The following is a 25,206-nucleotide window of genomic DNA, read 5'->3' as shown; positions in this document are numbered from 1 at the left end:
TTTTGTCCAATTTAATACGATAATTTATTTGATAGTTTTTCATATTAACACTTATTACAAAATAAAAAAATATTTAGAAGGAAATTCTTTAAATTGATTACCAAACCTATTTAAACTTGTCTTTATATTAACAAGTACTTACCTATTTACAATAATAATTATTATTTTGACTTATAACCTATAAAATTGAGTACAAAAGTTATATCGTTTGTACTTTAGGTATTATCTAATATTACGTTCTTTGTATTTATATGTAAAATTACAACAATTAGATATGTATGGTTTCTTAGTATACAAATGGAATGATTTGTTACACATTTTGGAACAGCATTTATATTGTATTGTATTATTAATGTTATGATTGTTAGCTGTTTTAACATTATTTACATTTATACATTAATGTATAAAAACAAGAAAAAATATTCAAAATGGCGGACTTCATTCGAAACGGCATTGTCCACTAGTCAAATCATGAATCATATAAGGATAAATCCAATACCGACTTTTGGTCCATTGGCACATATCATAACTGCTTTAGAATATAGATGGTCAAGCAAATCTTGTCAGTAGAAAAAGGCGCGAAATTCAAATTTTCTATGAGCCGATATCCCTTCGCGCCTACATTTTTCAAATTTGCCACCTTTTTCTACTGACAAGATCTGCTTGACCAACTATACTTACTTAGCTAATCAATATAATTTATTATTATAGTATAAAAAAAATTACATAGTTTTTGGTCCCATTTTATTCTTTGTTCCAATTAATGTATTATAGATACATTTTTTTTCTCAGTTCTGGCTGTCTGCACATTCGTTGGCCTCCATCACCTAAAAAAGTATACTTGGATTAGGAAAGAGTAGTAAATTAATCAAGAAACTAATTTTAACATTTTAAACCTTCTTAGATGGCTCACTAGATGGCACTATCAAATAAAATGTCACGCCTAAATATGCTTTTATTGTATTTTCATTGTATGTACTTATGTGCCTGTGAAAGCGGTCTGCAAACCTATGTTTAGGCTATAAGAGAAATATAGTAAGAATAGAGTGCTCACTCCATACATCAGTTTTGGTACCAAAACGACTATTATTTTCCCAGTCGACATCAAGCATCGAGTAGCGGAATTATCAGTACCGCTACTTGATTTTAATATTCTCTAGTGTCGCGAATCGCGAAAATTGTATTGAACAACAATTTACAACTATTGTAATATTAAAAGCAGAAGGAGTTGAAAATAGAGTTCCGATTTCCGGTTATAATATTAGCTGATTATTGTTGAGCATTAGACTTTTCGGTCGTCGGAATATCTATTGTCAAGTAGCAGTACTGATAATTCCGCTACTGATGCTAGATGTCGACTACGAAAATAATAGAGTCAGACCAAGAAAAGATTGCAGCGGATTTGATAGCCCACGCAGTGCAAGTGTTATTTTAAACATCAAACTTCTATAGCCGCCTCCACATCCGCGAATTCGACTCCACACTCGCGTTTGCGGCTTCGCGCCGCGATTCGCGCACGAGTGTGGAGCGGGCTTATGAAATTATGACGTATAAATAACACTTGCACTGCGTGGGCTATCAAATCCGATGCAGACTTTTCTTGGTCCGACTCTAGTCGTTTTGGTACTAAAACTGATGTATGGAGTGAGCACTCTATGTATTTTTTCTCTATGGTTTAGGTACGATGCGAAGTTGTAAAATAACAGTAAGGTGAAGTTTACAAAGGACATTTTGATACCACGTCATTTTTACACATCATAAACTGAAATATATATAAGAAAAAGTGACCAAGGCCCCAGGCTGGAATCGAACCAGCGTCCTCTGCTATCGCGCACCAATCGCGCGCGTATGTTTGTTTTACAGGCACCTGCCGCGGTAGCAGAGGACGCTGGTTCGATTCCAGCCTGGGGCACTGGAGGCCTTGGTCACTTTTTCTTAGTATATGACATTTATTTCAGTTTATAATTTGTTCTAATAGTATTTTTACACATCATTTGGCACTCGTTTTACCAATGGCGGTTGCCTTAGTTTTTTTACCAATGATAGAGAGAGAGAGAGAGAGAGAGAGAGAGAGAGAGAGAGAGAGGATAAGACAGGATGTGAGAGAATGACAGATATATGTACTTACTCACTTTCTTCCGATTAATAGACTAGAACCTGGTGGTGTCGGTTGTGGGTTCAGTCCGGGAATTGAACCCATGAGCTGTACTGCCCAGGCGAAGAGAGAGATAGAAAAGCTTACCCGTTTCACTTTCTTCCCATTAATAGACCAGAAGGTGGTGGTGACGGTGGTGGGTTTCCCGGTCCGAAAGTCGAACACGCGACATCTGTCGAAGGGGGGGGCCGTAGAGGCGAAGAGAGAGGGATAGATAGACTTACCCGTTTCACTTTCTTCCCATTAATAGACCAGAAGGTGGTGGTGACGGTGGTGGGTTTCCCGGTCCGGGAGTCGAACACGCGACAGCTGTCGAAGGGGGGGCAGTACAGGTGGAGGGACACGGCGCTGTCGGCGTGCGAGGGGTTCTCTACCCGGTGGAGGCCTAGGGCATCTGGAAATATACAATTTTTCATGAATAGACTTCAAATATTCGAAGCAGGAGGATATCAGTTCGTCTTAACTAACTTCAAAAATTCGAAGGATATCAGTTCGTCTTAACCGACTTCAAATATTCGAATTAGGAGGGTATCAGTTCGTCTTAACCGACTTCGAAAATTCGAAGTAGGAGGATATCAGTTCGTCTTAACCGACTTCGAAAATTCGAAGTAGGAGGATATCAGTTCGTCTTAACCGACTTTTCGAAGCAGGAGGATATCAGTTCGTCTTAACCGACTTCAAAAATTCGAGGAGGGTATCAGTTCGTCTTAACCGACTTCAAAAATTCGAAGTAGGAGGATATCAGTTCGTCTTAACCGACTTCAAAAATTCGAGGAGGGTATCAGTTTGTCTTAACCGACTTCAAAAATTCGAAGTAGGAGGATATCAGTTCGCCTTAACCGACTTCAAAAATTAAAAGAAAGACTATAACTCACCGTTGATATAACACACATCATTCAACTCTAGCCGGGCTCTCCCTATCTCTTTCATGTCGCCCGCATCATATCCGCCATCCTCCTCACACCGGCAGCCATCTTGGTCCGCCATTTTGTCGCAGCAACTCTTGTTCTTGAGCTTCCTTAGGACTTCGGGCTGCACGTGTTCCGGCCAGTCGTATCTGTAAAATGTTGTGTCATTTCTATACTTGGTCAAGCAACTCGTCAGTAGCAAAAGGCGGCAAATTTGAAAAATCGCGAGTTAGCAACATTGTTTTCGAATATACTTGGTCAAGCAAATCTTGTCAGTAGAAAAAGGCGCGAAATTCAATTTTTCTAAGGGACGATAACTCTTCGTGCCTACATTTTTTAAATTTGCCGCCTTTTTTTACTGACAAGATTTGCTTGACCAAGTATAATTCTAAAATCGCGTGTCATGTGTGTTTTATCTGTGGAATGTGGATCGTGAATGACAGCCATCTTGTTTGTTTACAATCGAATCGTTGCTATTTCAAGAGAAATTTCTGCTGTCACCATTAAATACCTACCATATATAAAATAAGAGTGCCTACAATGTACAATCATGCTCGTTGATCGTAAATATTTGTAAATTTGGAGGTTATGATAATTACATATTTTGGTTCGATGTACATGGCTGCTTTTCTTAGCGCAATACTGCTCTTTGAGTTTACTTCACTTTGCTGTACATTGCTACTGACATACTTTGCTTGACAGACTATAGGTGAAGTATTGAGATGAACAGATATTTTTTGTTGTTATTCTATCCCGTTAGCCAAGGGACAATAAAGGTGCTGATACACTTGCTTAATTAAAGTTAGACCAAGAAAAGTCTGCAATGATTTTGATAGCACACGCAGTGCACGTGTTATTTTAAACGTCAAACTTCTGTTTTTTTAAATGTTTTTATGTGATAGTCAGCAAACGAGCAGACGAACCGCCTGATGGGAAGCGGTCATCGTCGCCCATGGACATAAGCAACATCAATAAATTATGACGTATAAGTAGGTAATACTTGCATTGCGTATAGTATCAAAATCGTTGCAGACTTTTCTTGGTCTAACTCTAAACTTTCTAGCAAACGTTACATTACAGGTACCTAAAAGCGAAGGGAAAAGCAGTTCGACAATTTAAAAACGGCGAATGGTCGATTTTCTTATAACCTTAACCGACTTCAAAATTTAAGATTTTGGAATTATTTAAGTCCAGTCAACTTTACTAGAGGTAACTCATTGGTTTTCCAGTAATTTGAGTTTTTTTGTTTAACAAACCCGCCTTTCGACCTAAAACTCGTAATAGGGATTATTACGCAAAACTCTGCGTAGGGGGCGCCACTACCACGATCCATCACAATCTGGGGGTCTACCGCGAAACAAGAAAATCGACATTTCGGTATGTATATAACCTCTCTATCACTCTTGCATATTCGAGCGATAAAGACGCAGATAACCAAATTTCGATTTTCGCGTTTCCCGGAAGGCCCTTGTTAACAAACCGCCTTGATGCATCAATGTCATATTTTCTTGTCTGTGAAAACTTGTCATAAAACAGTTTAAGGCACAGTATGTATAAGTTACTCGATGGTTTACTAGCTAGCTTAGTGCTGCACTCTGGCGGCAGAACATTGCAGTAATACCCACCATTGAGAAAAAACTACTTAAATGTGGAACTTGAAACTAATTTCTAGAAGTAGGTTCTTGGTTTTCTTTAAAACTTTAAACGATTGAAAACATTCGGAAAATCACGGGGAACTTTTGGATGAGACTAGCCCAGGACCGGGATAAGTGGCGTACACGAAGAGAGGCCTATGCTCAGCAGTGGGCGACTGAAGGCTAGAATGATGATGATGATGATGAAACGATTGACCTTTTAAATTAATCACAAAAGTTCCGATCATTAGCAGCAAAACGAACATTGACCGTGTCACTATCTCGTATTATCGTATGTTTGCGAAATGGAAAACTACTTATCTCTCGCTTATTCTTAGATAGTTGCCAGGGCCGTCAAATGGTTCAAGGAGGGCCAACACAGTACCGTGTTTACCATAAGGGCACACGGGGCCCGTGCCCAGGGCCCCCATCCTCAGGGGGCCCGAAGGCCAGACAGTAATAGTATATTTTAAACGACGGAATCCTCATTCATCGGTGTCTCACATCACTACGATAACCGGCAATGACACACCGGAGTGGTGTCGTCCATCTTGTAGATTGGTTTTACGCAAGAACGGCGTCAGATATTATTATCAGACCTATACTCTCGTGTTTTTGATTCCCTAATAAATATTGTTATAAGTGGTGCTCTGGTGTTTTTACTCTTCCAATTTGATTACCATAATAATTCTAATTTGTTTTCTTTACTTTCCAAAAGGGCCCCAAATTCTTATGTGGCCATGAGCCCAGCATAGTTTAAGACGGCCCTGCCAACACAGGATGAAATGACTCTTCTTCTTCCTCGCGTTATCCTGGCATTTTGCCACGGCTCATGGGAAACGGGTCCGCTTGACAACTAATCCCATGAATTGGCGTCGGGAATAGATTTTAACAAAATGACTGCCAAGCTTGTAAATAATAAACCTCTGTGTATGTACCTAATTCCCTAGTTTTCCTACCAGACAGTACCAGAATCTTCCTTAAGAGATAGGAGAACAATAGAAGACAGACGGACGATAACCTTTCAACCGACATAATGAACCATAAACAACGAACTGTTTGACCTGCCAACCGGTTCAGTCCCGATTAGGACACTTTAGGTAGATAATGAAGTTGGCCATTCAAGTTGTAATCTATCCACAAAATTACAAATGTAGGTGTGCATAAATGGTTTCCATGTTTTCCATCGTATTTTCTCGGATACGTTCGTATTTGTCATGCTACTTCAGTCAGTCACAGTACTTTTTGTACCGAGACTGACTGAGTTCTGCAAGTATGGAATGTTTTATTGCCGGGATAACGCGAGGAGGAAGAAGAAGAAGAAGGGTGTACATGTTGTCTATGGGTAACTATGGGTGGGTGTTGGATATTGAAAACATACCTGACTTCTTCAAGGTTCCCAGTGTCTTCATAAAACCGTGAGAATTTGATTGGTTGTGTACAGTAGAAAGGTTACTTACGAGTAATAGAGGTCCAAAAGAAGTCTGCTAAAGTTCTTCACATTTTCCGGACGATATCTTCATGAAAGAGTGAGAGATATTCACTCAAACCTTCTGATTAATGTATAGGAGAAAGGTTTTACCGGTGTTAGGGTTGATTAACAAGTCTTACCTGACTTCCTCAAGGTTCCCTGATAGTATCTTCATGAAGCAGTGTGAGTCAGCATGGTCGTGTATGGGAGAGGCGTGACCTGCCCCCCAACAGAGGATCATGATGTTGAATGCTCCGTTACCGGCGTCTACCAGGTTCCTCGTATAACTGGGGAAATGAAATGTAAAGTTAGTATATTTTTCTATACAATAGTAGTTTTTTCTGACATTTATTATTCTGGCGAGAGGAAAACAAGCTCATTGCTCATGATTTTCATCAATGTCAGAAAGAGACGAGTGTATCGTCTTTGTCTTTATCGTGCTATTAACACGCTCATACAGTCATGCCTCTATAAGATAAGTGATTTTCATACATGGTTCGATTCATACAGTTTTGTTTTGACCAAATACTTGATAAGATAATTATTAAAAATAATAACATCATATGCCACAGTTACAGTAATCTTGTGATAAAATTATTATTATTTGACACGTGGAAACGAAGCGGATAATGTTATTATTAAGTGGCTATTTTGTTTAAAGTGTCCTCAAGACTTAGAGGATATAACCAAATGGAGACGCCTTGTCTGTAATTTCCGGTACAAAACAGTCTGCCGATTTTTGCGGGAGAGGGGCACGTCAAATGTACAATTGTACATATACGTAACGTAAAAATAGCCATGTCAAATAAACGTAGTACCATTGGCCGCCTATTTTCAACAGAGGGAAACGCCTGTTAATGGCTACTCCGTTTGGTTGGCCTCTAAGCCTCAAGACGTTTAATTTAAATTGTCATATTTTATACTTTTTCCTCTCAGAATCACTCACATTTTTTTCAAATAAAAACGTCACTTTTGGCACTGACAGATCAGTATCATATCGGAAACAGATCGAATAACTAAAATTAGAATACTCCTGTTAGTTTTTAAATCGTCAGGTGACAACCAAAACTCACTTATTAATAAAAAATAAACAAGAATCAACTTACTACTACTGCGCATGGTATAATAATATACTCTGCCTGGTACTCCATTCCCGTCTTTTCTAGGTCACCTAACTGACACGGGCTTACGTCATCATGCGACAGCGCTATATGATAATATGCGATAGCGCTATATATAGCGGCCATGTTGTTGTGACGTAGCCCCGTGTCACTCTGGGAATGGAAGACCATGTTTTATTAGACTATGCTACTGCGGTTCTACTAATAGGGTTCACTATATGGCTATCAGCCATATTCCAGCAATGAGATACGTCAAATATTAGATATTGAAACGATATGGATTGGATATGTCAGTGTCAAACAAGTGTCAATAGTGACGTTTTTGTTTGAAGAAATGTCAATTTTGACACTTGTTTGACACTGACATATCCGATCCATATCGTTTCAATATCTAGTATTTGACGTATCTCATTGTTGGAATACGGCTGTACGAACGCGTGGTGGTAATTAGTAAGTTTTGGTTGTCACCTAGTCAGGGATAGTAACCGGTTTTTTGCAAAAACTTCGAAGTAACCATATTTTTCGAATTATTTATGCTCGAAATGTAGGAGTCGGTTGTGTATTTAGGTAACGACTTCGCATTATTATGTTGCCCAATTAGAAATGAAATCATATAAAAACGAAAAAATACCGTTTTCGTTCCCATACAAAAATGCCCAGGACATATGTGACGTTATCTATGAAAAAGGACCTTATTGTCGATGACGCTTACGCCATTATTAACGATGCTTCGATATAAATACAATGCCGCGCGACGCTGTTCGGCGTAATAAAGCGCCATCGACAGTAAGGTCCCTTTTCATAGATAATGCCCCATATGCCTTGCCATTTCGCGATTAGTTGATAATCACTACACCTTATAAAACAAATCCCCCGCCGCGTCTGTCTGTTTGTGTGTATGTTGGCGATAAACTCGAAAACTACTGAACGGATTTTCATGTGGTTTTCACCTATCAATTCGAGTGATTCTTGACGAAGGTTTAGGTGTATAAGTTAAGGTTTTTTATAACCCGTGCGAAGCACGCGTTAACCTATAGATATACAATAATAACTAAGTATCAAATTGGCTGGCTTCCACGTGCTTCCACTTATTGGATTCGTTCAGTTCAGATTAAGGCTGCGTTTCCACCAGAGATGTGCGAAGATGCGTAGCGACGGATGTGTTTGTTGAACCAATAGGATCACTTCATTTACCTATCCTCGCTAGACGAAGACCTTAGTAACAGTTGTTTTCGCAAATGACAATGACTGATTGATAAACATAATTCCTGTTTTTGCCAAAGCTTATCGCATTATTTAAAATAGGTAGCAATATTGAAGTATTTTGATCTAGCATTAGAAGGTTAGGAAATTCCACCTAAAGATAAGATTATGTCACGCTATTGAAAACATATTTTTCGCATTTGAATGACTGGGAAGGGAAGAAATAAGTTTCTGGCAAAAATTTCATTTGTGGTACAAGATTTTATCGCTGACTGTATTATTCTTTCCACAGGCAACTAATACTCATCGAGACAATTCTAAAAAAACCGGCCAAGTGCGAGTCGGACTCGCGTTCCAAGGGTTCCGTATATTACACAATTTTTAACAATCAGTGCCGGATTAAGATATTTTGATGCCCTAAGCATTTCTAGGTGCCCCCTCTCCCTAGGGTCATCAAGATTACATTGATTTTTTGGTAAATTGAGAGAAGTTCATTGCCGCATTACAGCTGAGAATGGAAATCAGTCACATCATTTTATCACGAAAATTGACAGTGCCGCAGCAGTAATGTTGCAACAGAGTACCTAATGCTGTTGCAGTCGCCACCCGAATGTCACCTTTATCATAGCGTAGAAAGTAATAAAAACGCGAGCGAAGCGAGCGCGGAAATGTTTAGATATAAAAACGCAATATGATAGACAGTTGTACATTTTGACTTTTAGTATGGAAATCAGTCACATCATTTTATCACGGAAGTTGACAGTACTGCAGCAGTAACGTTGCAACAGAGTAATGTTGCTGCAGTCGCCACCCGAATGTCACCTTTATCATACCTTATAAAGTAATTGAAAACGCGAGCGAAGCGAGCGCGAAAATTATTCGATATAAAAACGCAATTTTAGTTTTAGTCCCAACCAGGCGCGAATCCAGGATTTCATATAGAGAAGGGATGGGACAGTTTTCTACCAGCCTAGCTTCGCATAGGGCTCGATATTTAAGGGTCTCAGCGAGGTTGTTTTCATGCATAAAATATGCAAGAAAGCAGAGAGCTTGGAATTGAATTGGCGAAGTGTGAGAAAGGCAGTAGGCCCAGCTGCGAAAGAGGAAAGCTTGGATTTGGATCCACGCCCAAGTGTAATTAAGGCAGAAGATCAACTTTGCCGTAAGGCAGAAGGCCTCGCATAAGACCTAACGCCGAACCGCAAAAGAGTGGGTTGAAATCGAATCTATGCATGTAATCACGACTCTTCTACTGCTACCGATTGTTTCCCAAAGAATTACGCGCCATTATTTTTGCAAATTAGCTTTTGGACAGCTAAAAAAATCGTGTGGTAAAAACGATGTGTCTGTCCCTAATTTTAAAATTTGTTCACCTTTTTCAACCTGCCATTTTGGTGCCCTCCCTGAACGTGGTGCCGTAAGCACGTGCTTGTTTTGCTTATTGGTTACAAAGTCTTTATTAATTCAACCATTAAAGTCGACGAGTACAAAAAACTTTAAGCTAGCTCTCAATTTAACATTTTTTTTAAACATTATTTTTAATTTGACCTTACAATTACTCGTAAGTAGGTAAGACCGTTAAATATTTAAAATGATTATCTTATCAGAAAATTATCACCAATTACTCTAAGAAAACTACTACTCTAAGTAATCCGGCACTGTTAACAATGTATTTTTTATGTGAAACGTGAGTGAAATCTCTTTAAAAAATCCGTAGGGGTCGGATTAAAAATTGTAATTAAGTCCGACTCACGCTTGACTGTACATTTCTAATAGGTTTTCCTGTCATCTATAGGTATAGACCTATTTTATGTATTTTTTTCAAAATTTTAGACCTAGTAGTTTCGGAGATAAGGGGGGGGGAATGGTCATTTTTTGCCTATTTTCTTGAATAACTTCTAAACTGTTGATTCGAAAATTATAAAAAAAAAAATATTTGAAATCCTTACAATAAGCTCTTTCATTTGATATGTAACATGATATAGTTTGAAAAATGTTTTTTTTTATTTTTTCATTTATCCCCCAAAAGTGGCCCCCATGTTTAAAATTCATTTGTTTACGTTACATGTCCGTATTCGGGTCACAAACTTACATATGTGTACCAAATTTCAACTTGATTGGTCCAGTAGTTCCGGAGAAAATCGGCTGTGACAGACGGACAGACAGACAGACAGACAGACAGACAGACAGACAGACGCACGAGTGATCCTATAAGGGTTCCGTTTTTTCCTTTTGAGGTACGGAACCCTAAAAACCCAAACACAATGAGTGTACGTTGTTTTATCACAGAGTTCCTATAGTTTCCTCGTGTCTCCATCATCAGATCAGCTCGATGGTACCATAATATTGCATTGTCACCCGACTTACATATGTATGCAAATTTTGAGCTTCATTGTAAGTTGGGAAGTGGGTTTAACATGCAAAATTTGACACTTACAAACATACCGTGTACAGACAGCAGCAACAGCTTGTAAAAATACTAAATCTGAATCTATAATAGTACATTGTGCAACTTACCCCCTAAGTATTGTACGAGAGTCTATTATATTGACGACAGCTGAATAGTAAGACGAAGTTATATGGATAACCACCGGATAAATAATCATCTTATATTACTGAATAGCTGAATAACTTACCGAAAGCGGTCAAATTTGGCATACTTCTTCCAGTCCTTGGGATTGCTCTTGTAGCCCAGCATAAGCTTCTGGACATCCTGGACGTTGACGTGGTCGCGGGAGAAGATGGCGTGCAGCTCCTCAACCAGCTTCTCCAGCCCTGTGATCTCGCTGTGAAGAACAATAATAAAATAAAATAAATTCATTCATTCATCTCAGCCGAAACACGTCCACAAAGGCCTCCCCCAAGGATCTCCACAGCGAACGGTCATTCGCTGCCCTCAACCAACGGTTTCCCGCGACTTTAACCAGATCGTCGGTCCATCTAGTCTGGGGCCTTCCCACGCTGCGTCTTCCGGTAATACGTGGTCGCCATTCGAGAACCTTTCTGACCCATCGGCCATCGGTTACAACACAACAAATACCTACATAAAGTGTCATTCTATGGAACATGCTAACAATGTAAACAAAAGTCACTAGTAAATTCATCATTCAGAGACAAGTTCAAATAGCTTTATTGGGGTTAGATATGAGGATATCACGTATCATTTGTGGTATATTGTACAAAAAGAAATCAGCCATATCGTATCTGGAGGAGCCCAAACTTGGTATGTTTTAAAAAATATTTTTGTTTTAATTTAAAAAAATGGCTGAAATGTAATGTTTAATTTTTAGAATCGCCTCAAAAAGCCCTTTAATATGACACAACACACGATAGGTTTCTGAAAAAAAAAATTCCCCCATACAAAAAAAGCAATTTCTCAGCTTCCCCCTCTTAAGGGAATTTTTTTAGGAACTGCGGATCACAATTTGGTTTTGACCTGTAGTATATACGTGTGCCATACGGCTAAACTATACATCGTTTGCGGTTTTTTAAGCGTACAGGTTACACTAATAAGAAAAGTACTTACTGGTCAATTTTGATGGGTCTCTCGATGGGCAGCACTTCCATGTCAGTGCATTGTGACACCCTCATCTTGCAATTCGCGTTCTCCACGTCCATGTTATGTTAAACTACTCTGGAACAATATAAAGGTTAATAGGTAAGTAGGTTTATTCATCATCATCATCATATCAGCCAGAGGACGTCCACTGCTGGACATAGGCCTCCCCCAAAGAGTGCCACTATGACCGGTCTTTCGCCACCCGCATCCAGCGGTCTCCCGCGACCTTTACCAGATCGTTAGTCCACTTTGTGGGGGTCTACCCACGCTGCGCCTTCCGGTATGTACGTGGTCGCCACTCGAGAACCTTTCCGCCCCAACGGCCATCGGTTCTACGGGCAATGTGCCCCGCCCACTGCCACTTAAGTTTAGCGATTCGGAGGGCTACATCGGTTACTTTGGTTCTGCTGCGGATGGCCTCATTTCTGATGCGATCACGCAGAGAGACTCCAAGCATAGCCCTCTCCATTGCCCTTTGGGTGACTTTGAGCCTTCTTATGAGGCACACAGTAAGCGGCCACGTTTCAGTTCCATATGTCATCACTGGCAACACACATTGGTCGAAGACTTTCGTCTTGAGACACTGCGGAATATTGGACAAAAAGATGTGCCGTAGCTTCCCACGAGCACGGATTCAACTCAATTGTAGGTTTATTAGTTTTTCGTAAATAATTAGGATTTGCCAGACCATGTACGACCATTGAAGGCGAAATGCGATGATCAGATCTACTGAGGGGCTACCGCGAACCACATTCGACGTGTTGCCTCCCTGTCACATTTAAAGTACGAATTTACAAGTGCGACAGAGAGGCAACACGTCGAACGTGGTTCGGTAGGCCCCCTGTAGTCTGTACCATAAATATGGTAGACTAATATTCTATAATATCACTCAATGACAACCTATAATATGACTTGATGTATTTTTGAACATTTTGAAGAAATAAGCACTTGAATGAAGGGATTAAGTCCCCCACACTACCTAGTAAATAAAATCTTAAATATCAAAGATTGTAACTAGGTTTAAGAAATTGTAATGCTATTAATATTTTTTTTGAAATAAACAGATTTAATTCTTAAATTCTTAATTCTTCTTAATCAGTTTTAAATATGTATTTTAAATTTATTATAAGTAAGTAGGTGCATACCCAGTGCAAGTGTTATTTATACGTCATAATTTCATAGAAGGTTGACGTTTAAAATAACACTTGCACTACGTGTGCTATCAAAATGGTTGCAGACTTTTCTTGGTCTAACTATACTCATACCAGTCACAGTCAACCATTGTGACAAACAGTAACAGTAAAGTTAGTTGGGAATAAGATTGTAATTTTTCATTGAAAATATAAGTATTTTCTCACAAAATCGAACTTAATATGAGTGTAATAATGACAGAAGATCAAATATAAAATATAAATAATTGCCTATTAGGTTATCAGTAATATGTAACCACCCACTTAGGTACGGTCACCGCGTAAGTTCATGATAATTTTCGTCATACTTAAATCACTAAAGATGGCACGTCATAACAACGCATGCACTTTTAACATATTTCCATAAGGGCGTAACTGCCTTTATTTGTTATACAACATAGGCCTTTCCTTACAGTAAAATTCTGATAGGTCAGTTCATATTCATGTCAAACATATTTCAACTTTAAGGATCTTGGAATAAGGGTTAAATTTAAGTAAAATTTCGATCAGCATAATTTCAAGTTGATTTAGACTTTAAGCTCTTGAGATAGGGGTTGAATTTGAATGTAGTCAAGTAATATGAGATGTTATTCAACCTTTCCCCTATAGTTCATTCGTCGGATTATTGTAAATATTATGCTCCTTGACGTTATAAGACGTGCCATCGTCCGTCCATATTATTACAGACGTAGTGCATAACTAATAGGCTTGTTGACACATGTTGAATTTTATAACGAAATCTAGTTAAATAGATAGAAAATGAGCAATTTATCACAATAGATTAGAAACTTGAAAAATATATGGGAATAATAAAAATATTCAAGACCTCAAAGTTGAAAAGAAAAAAAAAAATTTCAACTTCCAAATAAAAAAATAATAATGATACCATTCCATTCCTTACATTAAAAAAACAAATTGTATGCCAACAATATACATAAACGCAATATTTCACCGACGAAATTGCAATTTCCTTGTTTTCCATATATCGAAACGACCTCTAACGTTACATGGTGACGTCACGATGTATTGCCATTTTGTTAGAAGCGTTTCGTCAGTAAAGTGCGGGTGCCAGACTTCGGCCATCATTTGTGACTTTTGTATTGCTTCAAGACAATGGGTCCCATACAGACATCTGATCCTCAAAACAAACCTGATCGATTGATACCATTCATAAAAAAATGTCAAATACCCTATTGTTTTCCACTGTTTTTTCTCAGAAACGTTCGTATTGTCATGGTACTTCAGTCAACCTCAGTACTTTTTGTACCGAGACTGACTGAAATAGCAAGACACGTTCGTACGTTTCCGTGAAAATACGATGGAAAATAATTATGCACTACATCTGTAACCGGCATTTTCTTACCTTATTTTAAACCAACAAACTAAAATAACTATATAGCGTGCATGAACTATAGGGGGCAACAAAGGAGCCGTCAGATTTTTGGCGCAAGACGTAAATGTAAAGTTTATGCTTCCGATGTAGGCCACAAGATGGCAGAACCTTCTCCATCCATCCATCTTCCTCGCGTTATCCCGGCATTCTGCCACGGCTCATGAGAGCCTGGGGTCCGCTTGGCAACTAATCCCGAGAATGGCGTAGGCACTAGTTTTTATGAAAGCCACTGCCATCTGACCTTCCAACCCAGAGGGTGAACTAGGCCTTATTGGGATTAGTCCGGTTTCCTCACGATGTTTGGTTTCCTTCACCGAAAAGCGACTGGTAAATATCAAATGATATTTCGTACATAACTTCCGAAAAACTCATTGGTACGAGTCGGGGTGTGAACCCGCGATCTCCGGATTGAAAGTCGTACGCTCTTACCGCTAGGCCACCAGCCCTTCTTACAAAGTATCATCCTATTATAAGATTGGTCAAAACATGTTTACTCTATTTTTCTAGGCACTTTCCTATCATCCATCTAACACTAGAACATAACAAGATAAGCATGTTATTCTACAGTTTCTATGCGTAGGTAGGTAGGTAGGTAGGTAGGTACGTAGGTAGGTAGGTAAGTAGGTAGTACATTCTTATATAATGTCAGTATGGAATCGTGTACAGTCGACGTCATAGATATTTTAAAATAGGGTATTATACTGTATTTAAAATAAATTATTTAACACCATGCATGAAATAAAGCACCAGAATATTAATGGAAATACGTGGACAGCAGTTATTTTTAAACACAATTTATATTTTTAAACCCGTATATACTATAAAGAATAGGTAATTTGATTGTGACGTCACATGCTAGTGTTTCATATAAATTCCATAGGAGCAAAATCGTTTTGACAGTTTGAATGTTTGAAATGTCACCGTATTTAAGAATGATTTCGCATACAATTTAGTTTTTTTTTCGCAAGTGTGATGAAAAACATTGTGTGTAGGTAACTCCGGGGGTAAGAATATTGTTTCTCGCGTCTTTAATTCACTCCAGCCTGCGGCTGTCCTGAATATAATAGACTCTCGTACAATATTCCACTTACCCCCCACGTTGCACAATGTACTATTGTCGTCGACTGTACAAAAACTAGTTTTTCCATATTTCAGTCAAGTTGCGCTAGGTCACACTGGGCTTATACTCTACAAATATCCATACACATACACAAACACACTGAACACACTTTGTCAGTAGAAAAAGGCGTGAAATTTAAATTTTATATGGGAAATCCTTCGCGCCTACATTTTTTAAATTTCATTTTCTACTGACGTAAATGGCTTGTTGAACTATATAGCATACGCAGTGCAAGTGTTATTTAATTTTAGGTATACGTCATAATTTCGTAGAAGTTTGACGTTTAAAATAACACTTGCAATCCTACAAGGGTTCCGTTTTTACCTTTTGGGTGCGGAACCCTAAAAAGCACTGGCTCGCAAAAAAAACTATTAGGTAAGTAGGTACCTTGATTGTGAAAAGTTATTATTGAGTAAGAAAAACGGAACCCTTATAGGATCACTCATGCGTCTGTCTGTCTGTCACAGCCTATCTGTATTAGAACATATGCCTGGGGGGCGATTTTTGAATTTCGATCGTTCGAATTCGTCACTCGAAAATCGGTGGAAAACAGCGAAATGCAAATTTTTGAAATACGAGCGATAGAAATTGGGAATCTAGTGGTATCGACCACTCGTTTTCAATTCTATTAGTAGAATTTAAATGCCTAGTAGTGGAGATATCATTGAACGAAATACACGAAATTGAGCGGTCGAATTTAAAAAATCGGCCCCCAGCAGCTATTTGTATAAACTTTTACATCTAAACTAGTAAAACTAGTAACTTTTCTATTTCATATTTGCTTTGCTTAAGACGTGATATTTTTTAACGACTTTGTAACCTTCGTAAGTCAATAACACTTTATGAAAAAGAAAGGAAAAGTACAATATGACGACCGATCTGGCCTAGTGGGTAGTGGCCCTGCCTGTGAAGCCGATGGTCCTGGGTTCGAATCCCGGTAAAGGCATTTTAAATTTGTGTGGTGAACACAAATATTTGTTCCTGAGTCATGGGTGTTTTCTATGTATATAAGTATGTATTTATCTATATACGTATGTATCGTCGACTAGCACCCATAGCACTGAATAAGTAATAGTATTATCATACAGAACGGACACGCACCGCCCCGCCCCGACTCGAATTACCTCGCCCCGCGACAGCAGATTGACGAGCTTTTGCCGAGCGCATAGTCTAATAAAACATGGTCTTCCATTCCCAGAGTGACACGGGCCTACGTCACAACAACATGGCCGCTATATATAGCGCTATCGCATATTATCATATAGCGCTGTCGCATGATGACGTAGGCCCGTGTCAGTTAGGTGACCTAGAAAAGACGGGAATGGAGTACCAGGAGGAGTATATTATTATACCATGGCCGAGCGCTCAGTTCGGTTAGCGACGCGAAGACGGAACGTTCAATATGCCGCTGTATTGTGTTATGTACGGGTAAATTATCTGTTTCTAGAAATAAATAATAAAAGTTTTCTGATATCCAAAAGACGAAAGCTGATAAGTAAATAAGGCTACAATTTCGCATATAGGTACTTAATAACCAATATTATAATAGACAGATTTATAGTTATTCCTTAATATATGTACCTACTTCATCATACGTCACATGTCATGAATATAATTCATCATAATATCACAATTCTTAATAGAATATTGAGAGAACCGGCAAGTTTACATATGTGAATATACGGAATATTTACGGCAAAGGTAATAAAAAATATTTATTTTATTGAAACGAAAATCTCGGAAAGACAAATTCACTACAGAACAACATAGCCAACATTCAACTTTACACAAATATTCCACGTAAATGTTTCTTTACGGGTCGTCGTGTCACTTCGGCCGGCCTCGGCAAACTTCGGTTTTGCCTTACGCGCGCCGCACGAGCGTGTCAGCCCTAAGCGACTTACTCACACAATGACGCGTGTACAGACGTGCCGTTCACACATAGATACGCAAACGATTTTTGATGTATGGCGTGTCCGGGCTGTGCCCATAGGTTTGCTTAGTTTGGGGCTAGGTTGATCTGTGTAAGATCTCCCCTACTGTTTATTTATTTATTTATAATAAATAAACAGTAGGGGAGTGACAAATACAAAATACATTAATATCCAAGAAGATTCTGAACCCCTGGTGTAAATTTCATTCTATAGCGTGACGAGCGTTTGCGTTATGTCTATTTTTGTATGGGATTTTGAACAGCGCGCCAAGCGGGACGTTTTGGAAACTCAAAATCCCATACAAAATGACAATTAACGCAAACGCGTACGTCACGTCACGCTGTCGTATGAAATTTACACTAGAGGTACATTTGGAACTACAAATGAGCAAGTTGTGAAGTTACCAAAAATTTCGAAAAGTTCTCGGAAATTTCAGGATAATTTAAAAAACCGGGCAAGTGCGAGTCGGACTCGCGCACGAAGGGTTCCGTACCATAATGCAAAAAACGGCAAAAAAAGGTCACCCATCCAAGTACTGACCCCGCCCGACGTTGCTTAACTTCGGTCAAAAATCACGTTTGTTGTATGGGAGCCCCACTCTGCCCCACTTAAATCTTTATTTTATTCTGTTTTTAGTATTTGTTGTTATACTTAGCGGCAATAGAAATACATCATCTGTGAAAATTTCAGCTGTCTAGCCATCACGGTTCGTGAGATACAGCCTGGTGACAGACGGACGGACGGACGGACGGACAGCGGAGTCTTAGTAATAGGGTCCCGTTTTACCCTTTGGGTACGGAACCCTAAAAAGACAGTACAAACAGACACAGTAAAATATCATATGACATAATGCTATGGAAGTACCTAACTAAAATATACAAAAAAAAGTATTCAAGGAAACATTATTTTTTGTAAAATTTCGATTCCTGAATATGAGAAGTTATATTATGTGCATATGTGTATATAAGGTGCTACCTTATTAGTTGCAGATATTCATACAGCTGATAGTACTTTGTTCCTGGAGTATATTTAAGTATGAAACAGACTAGGGGCACCAACAAACATGCCCCACCGGTGCCAATGCGGAGATATGGTTGATAATCTGGGCCACCACGGCCTCTCATGCAGCCGTAGCGCTGGAAGGATCTCCCGCCACGCCAGCCTCAACGACGTCATCCGAAGGGCCCTTGTCAGTGCCAAGATACCGGCAGTCCTCGAGCCCAACGGTCTGGCCAGGGTCGATGGCAAGAGGCCTGACGGAATGACGCTGGTGCCTTGGAGTATGGGACGGCCACTTGTCTGGGACGCTACGTGCGTAGATACCCTGGCGCCGTCCCATATTCCAGGCACCAAAGTTGGCGCTGGTGCGGCCGCATCCTCGGCCGAAAGCCTCAAACGCCGCAAATATTATCACACTAGGTCTTATCTTATCTTATCTTATTGTTTTCGGGGGCCCTTGCGGATACACTTCGACCCATAGGGATCTTTTGTGCAGTTACCCCCTAGAAGAGATCCGTCAACTACTCAAGAGCTTTTCCCACCATATCCATGTGTCGGATGATGGAGCTCATGGGTAGCGTTTTAAAGTCCTTTGGTTCCAGGTATCCTGCTCCAAAGTCCTTCATTCTTTGTCTGGCGAGGGCGTGACATTCACACATTAAGTGTCTTACTGTCTCTTCCTCTTCGCCACACATACGACAATCGGTGTTGTCAGAGTGTCCCATCTTGGCCAGAAATCCTTTGACCCCGTAATGGCCAGTAAACACCCCCGTTATGATTTGGAGTTGTCTTTTGCTAAGTTTCCAAAGCTTTTTGCTCCAGCCGGAGTCTATTCCTTGCATAAAGAGCTTTGCATGCTTTAGACCCGTCAGACTATCCCATTCTTCCTGGTGTTTGGTCTTGGTATGGTCTTTAATAGCCGTTGTGATGGTTCCCTGTGAGAGCCCCACGAATGGTTCCGGACCTATAAGGTTACTTACAGATCCGGCTCTGGCGAGTTCATCTGCATTTTCATTGCCTATGAATCCCTCGTGCCCTGGGATCCATACCAGTTGCACCCTGTTTTGCCTTCCAAGCTGGTTCAGAGCTTGGACGCCATTATATACCAGTCTAGAGTCCACTCTGGGAGCTTCGAGCGCTTTGAGAGCGGCCTGACTGTCGCTGAGTATATAGATATTCTTCCCTTGGGTTCGCCTAACTATATTCTCATGCACACAGGCAATTATAGCGAATGTCTCGGCTTGGAAGACAGTGGCGTAATTGCCCATGCTTATACTACTACTAAAGTCATTTGCATAAATGCCTGCCCCCGTACCAGATTCTGTCTTAGACCCATCTGTGTACCATATAATGTCGTTTTCATCAGAGATTGGTGCTTCAAGACCTTCGGTCCACTCAGCCCTTGTTGGAATTTTAACGTTAAAATTCTTATGGAACATAAACTTGGGTTGCATCTTATCGCAGCCCATGTTCGTAATCCTTTTCATGAAATTGTCGCATTCCATGTTTGTGTGTTTGGTCTTTGGCTTGCTATCGCTCCAGAGGCCTGTTAGGGTCAACCTGTGTAGCGATTTCCGCGCCTCAGATTGTATCACTAGGTGTAGCGGCGAGAGGTCTAGCAGTACCTCCATCGCCGCTGTTGGCGTCGTTCTAAACGCGCCAGTAATAGCCATGCATGCCGTTCTTTGTATTTTCATAAGGGCATCCCTGCATGTGCTCTTTAGTGTCCTTGGCCACCATGCCAGGCATCCGTACAAGATGATAGGTCTTACCATCATGGTATAGATCCATCTTAGTACCTTTGGGTTTAGACCCCACGTTTTGCCATAAGCCGATCTACACATTCCAAACACTCTAAGTGCCTTGGTGGTTGTTAGTTCGACATGCTTTCTCCAGTTCAGCTCTTTATCTAGTGTAACGCCTAGATATTTCACTTCATTGGACATTTCCAGTACCCTTCCATAAAGCTTCAGCTGCTTTATGCCATTAAGGGTCTTTTTCCTGGTAAACGGTATTACCACTGTTTTGCCTGGGTTTATGGAGAGTTGATGACAGTTGCACCATCTTTCCACTTGCTTCAGTGCTTTATTCATGATTTCCGATACTGTTCCCGGGAATTTCCCGTTTACAAGAATCACTAAATCATCTGCGTCTGCATCTGCTATCACACTAGGTAGTAGCTACATATTTGCGGCGTTTGGAGTGGAAACCCTGGGGCCGTGGGGACCTAGCGCGCGTCGCCTCTATGAGGAGCTGTCAAAGCGCCTCATAGAGGCCTCCGGTGACCAGAGGGCTGGCCAATATTTTGCCCAAAGGATCAGCATTGCTATCCAGCGGGGCAATGCGGCCAGCCTTCTGGGCACCCTACCTACAGACCACGATTTAGGGCAAATTTTTTATTTATAAGTTTTCGTAGTGTTTAAAGTCCTGAAATAAATGAAAATTAGTATGAAACATTATAGCTTTTACGATGTTTTTTTGGAGAAAACTGAAAAACTAATTTGCTACGTAAGAACACCCTGTTAATGTGATTATTAAATGTGAACTCATTGAACAGATTCTAGTACCTCTTTTACCTAAAATCTAACTGTCTGGCCACAGTTTTCCCGCTGAACCATATTGAAATTTAATATTTTGTTCGGTAAATTAAAACAAAAAAAAAAATTAAATATTCTTAATTTCTATTTAAAGTTAATTGTTTTAAAGTAAAGTATCATGTGTTAAAATATCTGCAACTAATAAAGTAGCACCTTATATATGAAGGAAATTTTATTTAATATTAGTGCATACAAACTTAATACCTAGAAACAAAATAATACCATAAGTAAAACATAGTAAAATAACTAACCTAAAAACTTAAAAACCAAATCTAAAAATAAATAAAGGAAATTTTATTATGTGGACATTTCGCAATTATGTTAAGTTTCCAATGGCACGTCAGAAATCAGTTGTTTTTTGTCATTAACTATATTTTATTTATGATAATAACTTAAAGTTCAAATATCAAAGAAACATGCAGAAGTTAAGTGTTTGATTAAGCTATTAATACTATTAATGATATCATTATAGCAATAATCATTAATTTTATTACGATAATTAGATCGTGTAGGTATTGTAAACTGATGTTTTCTGAAATAGTACAGATACACTGCCCGATTCGAACTTTAAGATACGTCAATAAATAGATCTAGAAACGATATGGATTAGATGTGTCAGTGTCAAAAGTGACGTTTTTGTTTAAAGAAACGTCACATTTGACACTGACATATCTATTCTCAGTTACGCGGACGACATGGTGTTGCTGAGCCCATCGATCGACGCCCTTAGGACACTAGTAGGTGTTTGTGAGCGGTATGCGGGGGCCCAGGTTCTCAAGTACAATGTCTCTAAAAGCGAGCTGCTGGTTTTCAGGGGAAGAACAGTCCAATTAGACGACCAAATGTTACCTCCAGTGAGACTGAATGGCACTCCTCTTAAAGTAGTAAGAGAATTTAAGTACTTGGGACACTGGGTAACCGCATCGCTAAAAGATGACGTAGACGTGGAAAGGGAGCGTAGGGCGCTGGCAGTAAGAAGTAATATGTTGATTCGTAGGTTCGCAAGGTGTACTAGCAACGTTAAAATCACCCTTTTTAAGGCTAACTGCCAGTCAATTTACACCTGCAGCCTATAGATCAACTTTACTCAAAAAGCTTACAGCGCCCTACGCGTCCAATATAATAACGCTTTTAGGATGCTGTTGGGGCTCCCGCGCTATTGCAGCGCTAGCGGTATGTTCGCGGAGGCGCGCACCGACGGCTTCCACGCCATCATGCGCAAGCGGGTGGCGTCGCTGGTGCGGCGCGTACGCGGCAGCGCCAACAGTCTCCTAGCCACTGTAGCAGACAGGATAGATGGCGCGTTCTGGGAGTACTGGAGTAGCCTACATGTTTATAGAAGTTAAATAAAGCACATAACATAGATAGTCACTAACATAGGTTAAGAGTAATAATAATAAGCTACTAAAGCTTGGGCCCTGCCCCGCTGCTGGCGGCACCCTAGGTTAGGTTTTTTATAATGTGTTTATATGTATTTTTATTGTTTTTTAAGTGTTTTTATATTTTACTTTTATATTCATATTATAAAAACCCTAGCCTAAGAAGGATGATGAATAAAGAAAATAAGCTACTAATATATTATGGAAATTTAATTTCTGAAATAAATAATTATTTAATTTAATTTAATTTAAAGTTCGAATCGTGCCGACAGTCGCCATCAGATACATATATCGGAGCGGCTGAGGTTCCCAATAATATCTGAACATGTACTCTAGAGCCTTGACAATAGATAAGAGGCGTGTTCAGGTATTTGTAAGCACCTTGGCCGGTCCGATATAATAATCTTATGGCTACTCTACCAGGTATGTTACGAACATTCGCATCCGCATCCGCAACCGCGGAACTTCCGCATTATTTTCAACATCCGCATCTGCATCCGCATCCGCATAAAATCGATGCAGAGTTTATGCGGATGCGGATGTCGAACAAGTCGATACAGGAACGTCTTAGCGGCGGCGTATAAGTGCTAGGTAATTTCGTCATTATCTATAACGAAATCGTCTAGATCCAGAAAAGTCGGCCAAGTTAGGTACTGTTTATTAAATATAACGCACCTATATTCTTGCTCAAATACTAAAGGTATCGTTTATTTTAATAAAAGTTACTAAAAGTGTAATAGTATTTGACATTTTTTAAGTATGTAATCTTGACATCCGCATCCGCGGATGTGAGCCTTTACATACCTACGCATCCGCGGATGTCAAAAAATCTGCATCTGCAACATCCCTGGACTGTGCAGTGCAACTTTAGTATGAAGTAAATTTTAGTAAACCGATCTTTTTCACCCGATTATGGTAAGGTCGAATACGGTTATGATTTTAGCAATCTATGTGCCTGTATCGATACGGAAAAAGTGTCAAAAGTATGTATGCGCTACCTTAATATTATATATGGGCAATACATGTCGTGTATACATATTTTTGGAACTTTGTCCGTTAGTTTTGAAACGTTTTAGGTACTTAATAATTTTATTATAATAAGTATTCAAGTACATCGTTTTCTTTGATCTATATAATATAACGGAGTTAATAGCAATTATGCATAGGTACATAAATAGGGAAACATGCTTTGGATTCCTGAAATTACAACTTAACACTTTCAATGCCAGTATCCCTATATACAATACAAAATTAACACGTCTAGCGTGTTCTTGGCAGTGAATGTGTTAACTAATATGTGAAATATTTACGTTTTATAAACCAACCTTTAGTGTGCGTTAATACTTTCACTAATAAGATAAACACAATCACAGAAAACTTCACTGGCACTTTAGAAACGCCTTGTTAAAAAAGTTTCGTTGAGACGCTTTGGTATAAAAAAGTTAAGTACGTTCAGAAAAATGTTTTGGTCAAAAAAGTTAAGTTTAGAAACGCCTTGGCATAACAAATGTCTGCCTTGGTGCGCGTTCTGTAATCAAGTGAAATACTTAAATAATGCAAATATTTCTCGGTGACTTTTACTTATCTCATGCTTGGTCCCAGAGCCGTATTCTGATTGCAAAAACAGGTTATGAAGTTGATCTGGATTTATTATGGATATGATCTAAAAAGTGACATTTCTTCACAAACTATCCATCTATGACAAATCCAGATCAAATTCATAACCTGTTATTGCAATCGGAATACGCTATAGTCTTACGCACTGTGCCAGTGTAAAGGTTTTGAAATTCATAAATTTTCCACCTTGATACATTTTTAAAGTTTCCTTTATATTTATCCAATTTAAACTGCATACTTTAATTTGATTGTGATATTTCTCACAAGTTCCTCAAAACTTTCTAGTTGTTTGAAAACCGCTCAGCTTCCAAATCTGTACGTGACGTGACGTACGCGTTTGCGTTAAGTGTCATTTTGTATGGGGTTTTGAGCTTCTTAACGGTCCCGCTTGGCGCGCTGTCCAAAATCCCATACAAAATGATATTTAACGCAAACGCGTACGTTTGTCACGCTATCGAAACAAATTTACTTTTTCTGTACTAGAATAATCATTCAATACATTCTTAAACTATTTAATTTAATGATACTTAAATTCACTCACTTTTTTTAATTCAAATTTAAAAATCCACTTTTCACGAAAACAGCACGGGCACTATAAGAAGATAAAAACTTGGGTCAAAAAATGTCTGTCTTCGCGCGCGTTCGGATATCAAGTGAATGTTTTCGCGCTCTCACTGACGTTTTGATTTTTTTTTATCTCGAACCGGCTGGGCACGGGCTGTGGGTTTGGTGTGATGTTTGTTGACTTATATCATAGTTAAACAAGTGTGTACTCGTACGTAGCGTAACTGGATTTAATAGAGTTAGACCAAGAACAGACTGCACCGATTTTTATATTAAACATACGTAAAATGTTGTTTCATGTTTAGGTAAGGTATTGAGATGAGGTATTTTTTGTTGTTATTGTATCCCGTTAGCCAGGGGAC

General features: G+C 39.3%; 1 protein-coding gene across 6 annotated transcripts; it reads right to left on the bottom strand.

Moving 5' to 3' along the window:
- On the bottom strand, positions 1–24,971 carry LOC134802690 (cysteine dioxygenase type 1). 6 transcript variants are annotated; one of them, XM_063775326.1, is made up of 8 exons: positions 24,822–24,964; positions 22,385–22,609; positions 12,019–12,126; positions 11,129–11,278; positions 6,309–6,455; positions 3,031–3,212; positions 2,380–2,549; positions 1–827 (listed from the first exon to the last, which is right to left on the bottom strand). In XM_063775326.1, the coding sequence occupies exons 3-8, from the start codon at positions 12,108–12,110 to the stop codon at positions 789–791; spliced, it is 780 nt and encodes a 259-aa protein (XP_063631396.1). In that variant the 5' UTR covers positions 12,111–12,126; positions 22,385–22,609; positions 24,822–24,964; the 3' UTR covers positions 1–788. The 6 variants fall into 6 exon arrangements, with proteins under 6 accessions (XP_063631396.1, XP_063631395.1, XP_063631394.1 ...); XM_063775325.1 differs by lacking the exon at positions 22,385–22,609 and having other exon boundaries at positions 24,822–24,971; XM_063775324.1 differs by lacking the exon at positions 22,385–22,609 and having other exon boundaries at positions 12,019–12,121; positions 24,818–24,963.
- Between the last annotated feature and the right edge of the window lie 235 nt (positions 24,972–25,206).

Source organism: Cydia splendana, chromosome 25 (genome assembly GCF_910591565.1).
Source record: "Cydia splendana chromosome 25, ilCydSple1.2, whole genome shotgun sequence".
In the NCBI taxonomy this organism is placed as follows: domain Eukaryota; kingdom Metazoa; phylum Arthropoda; class Insecta; order Lepidoptera; family Tortricidae; genus Cydia; species Cydia splendana.
This window is presented reverse-complemented; position numbering and strand designations above follow the sequence as displayed.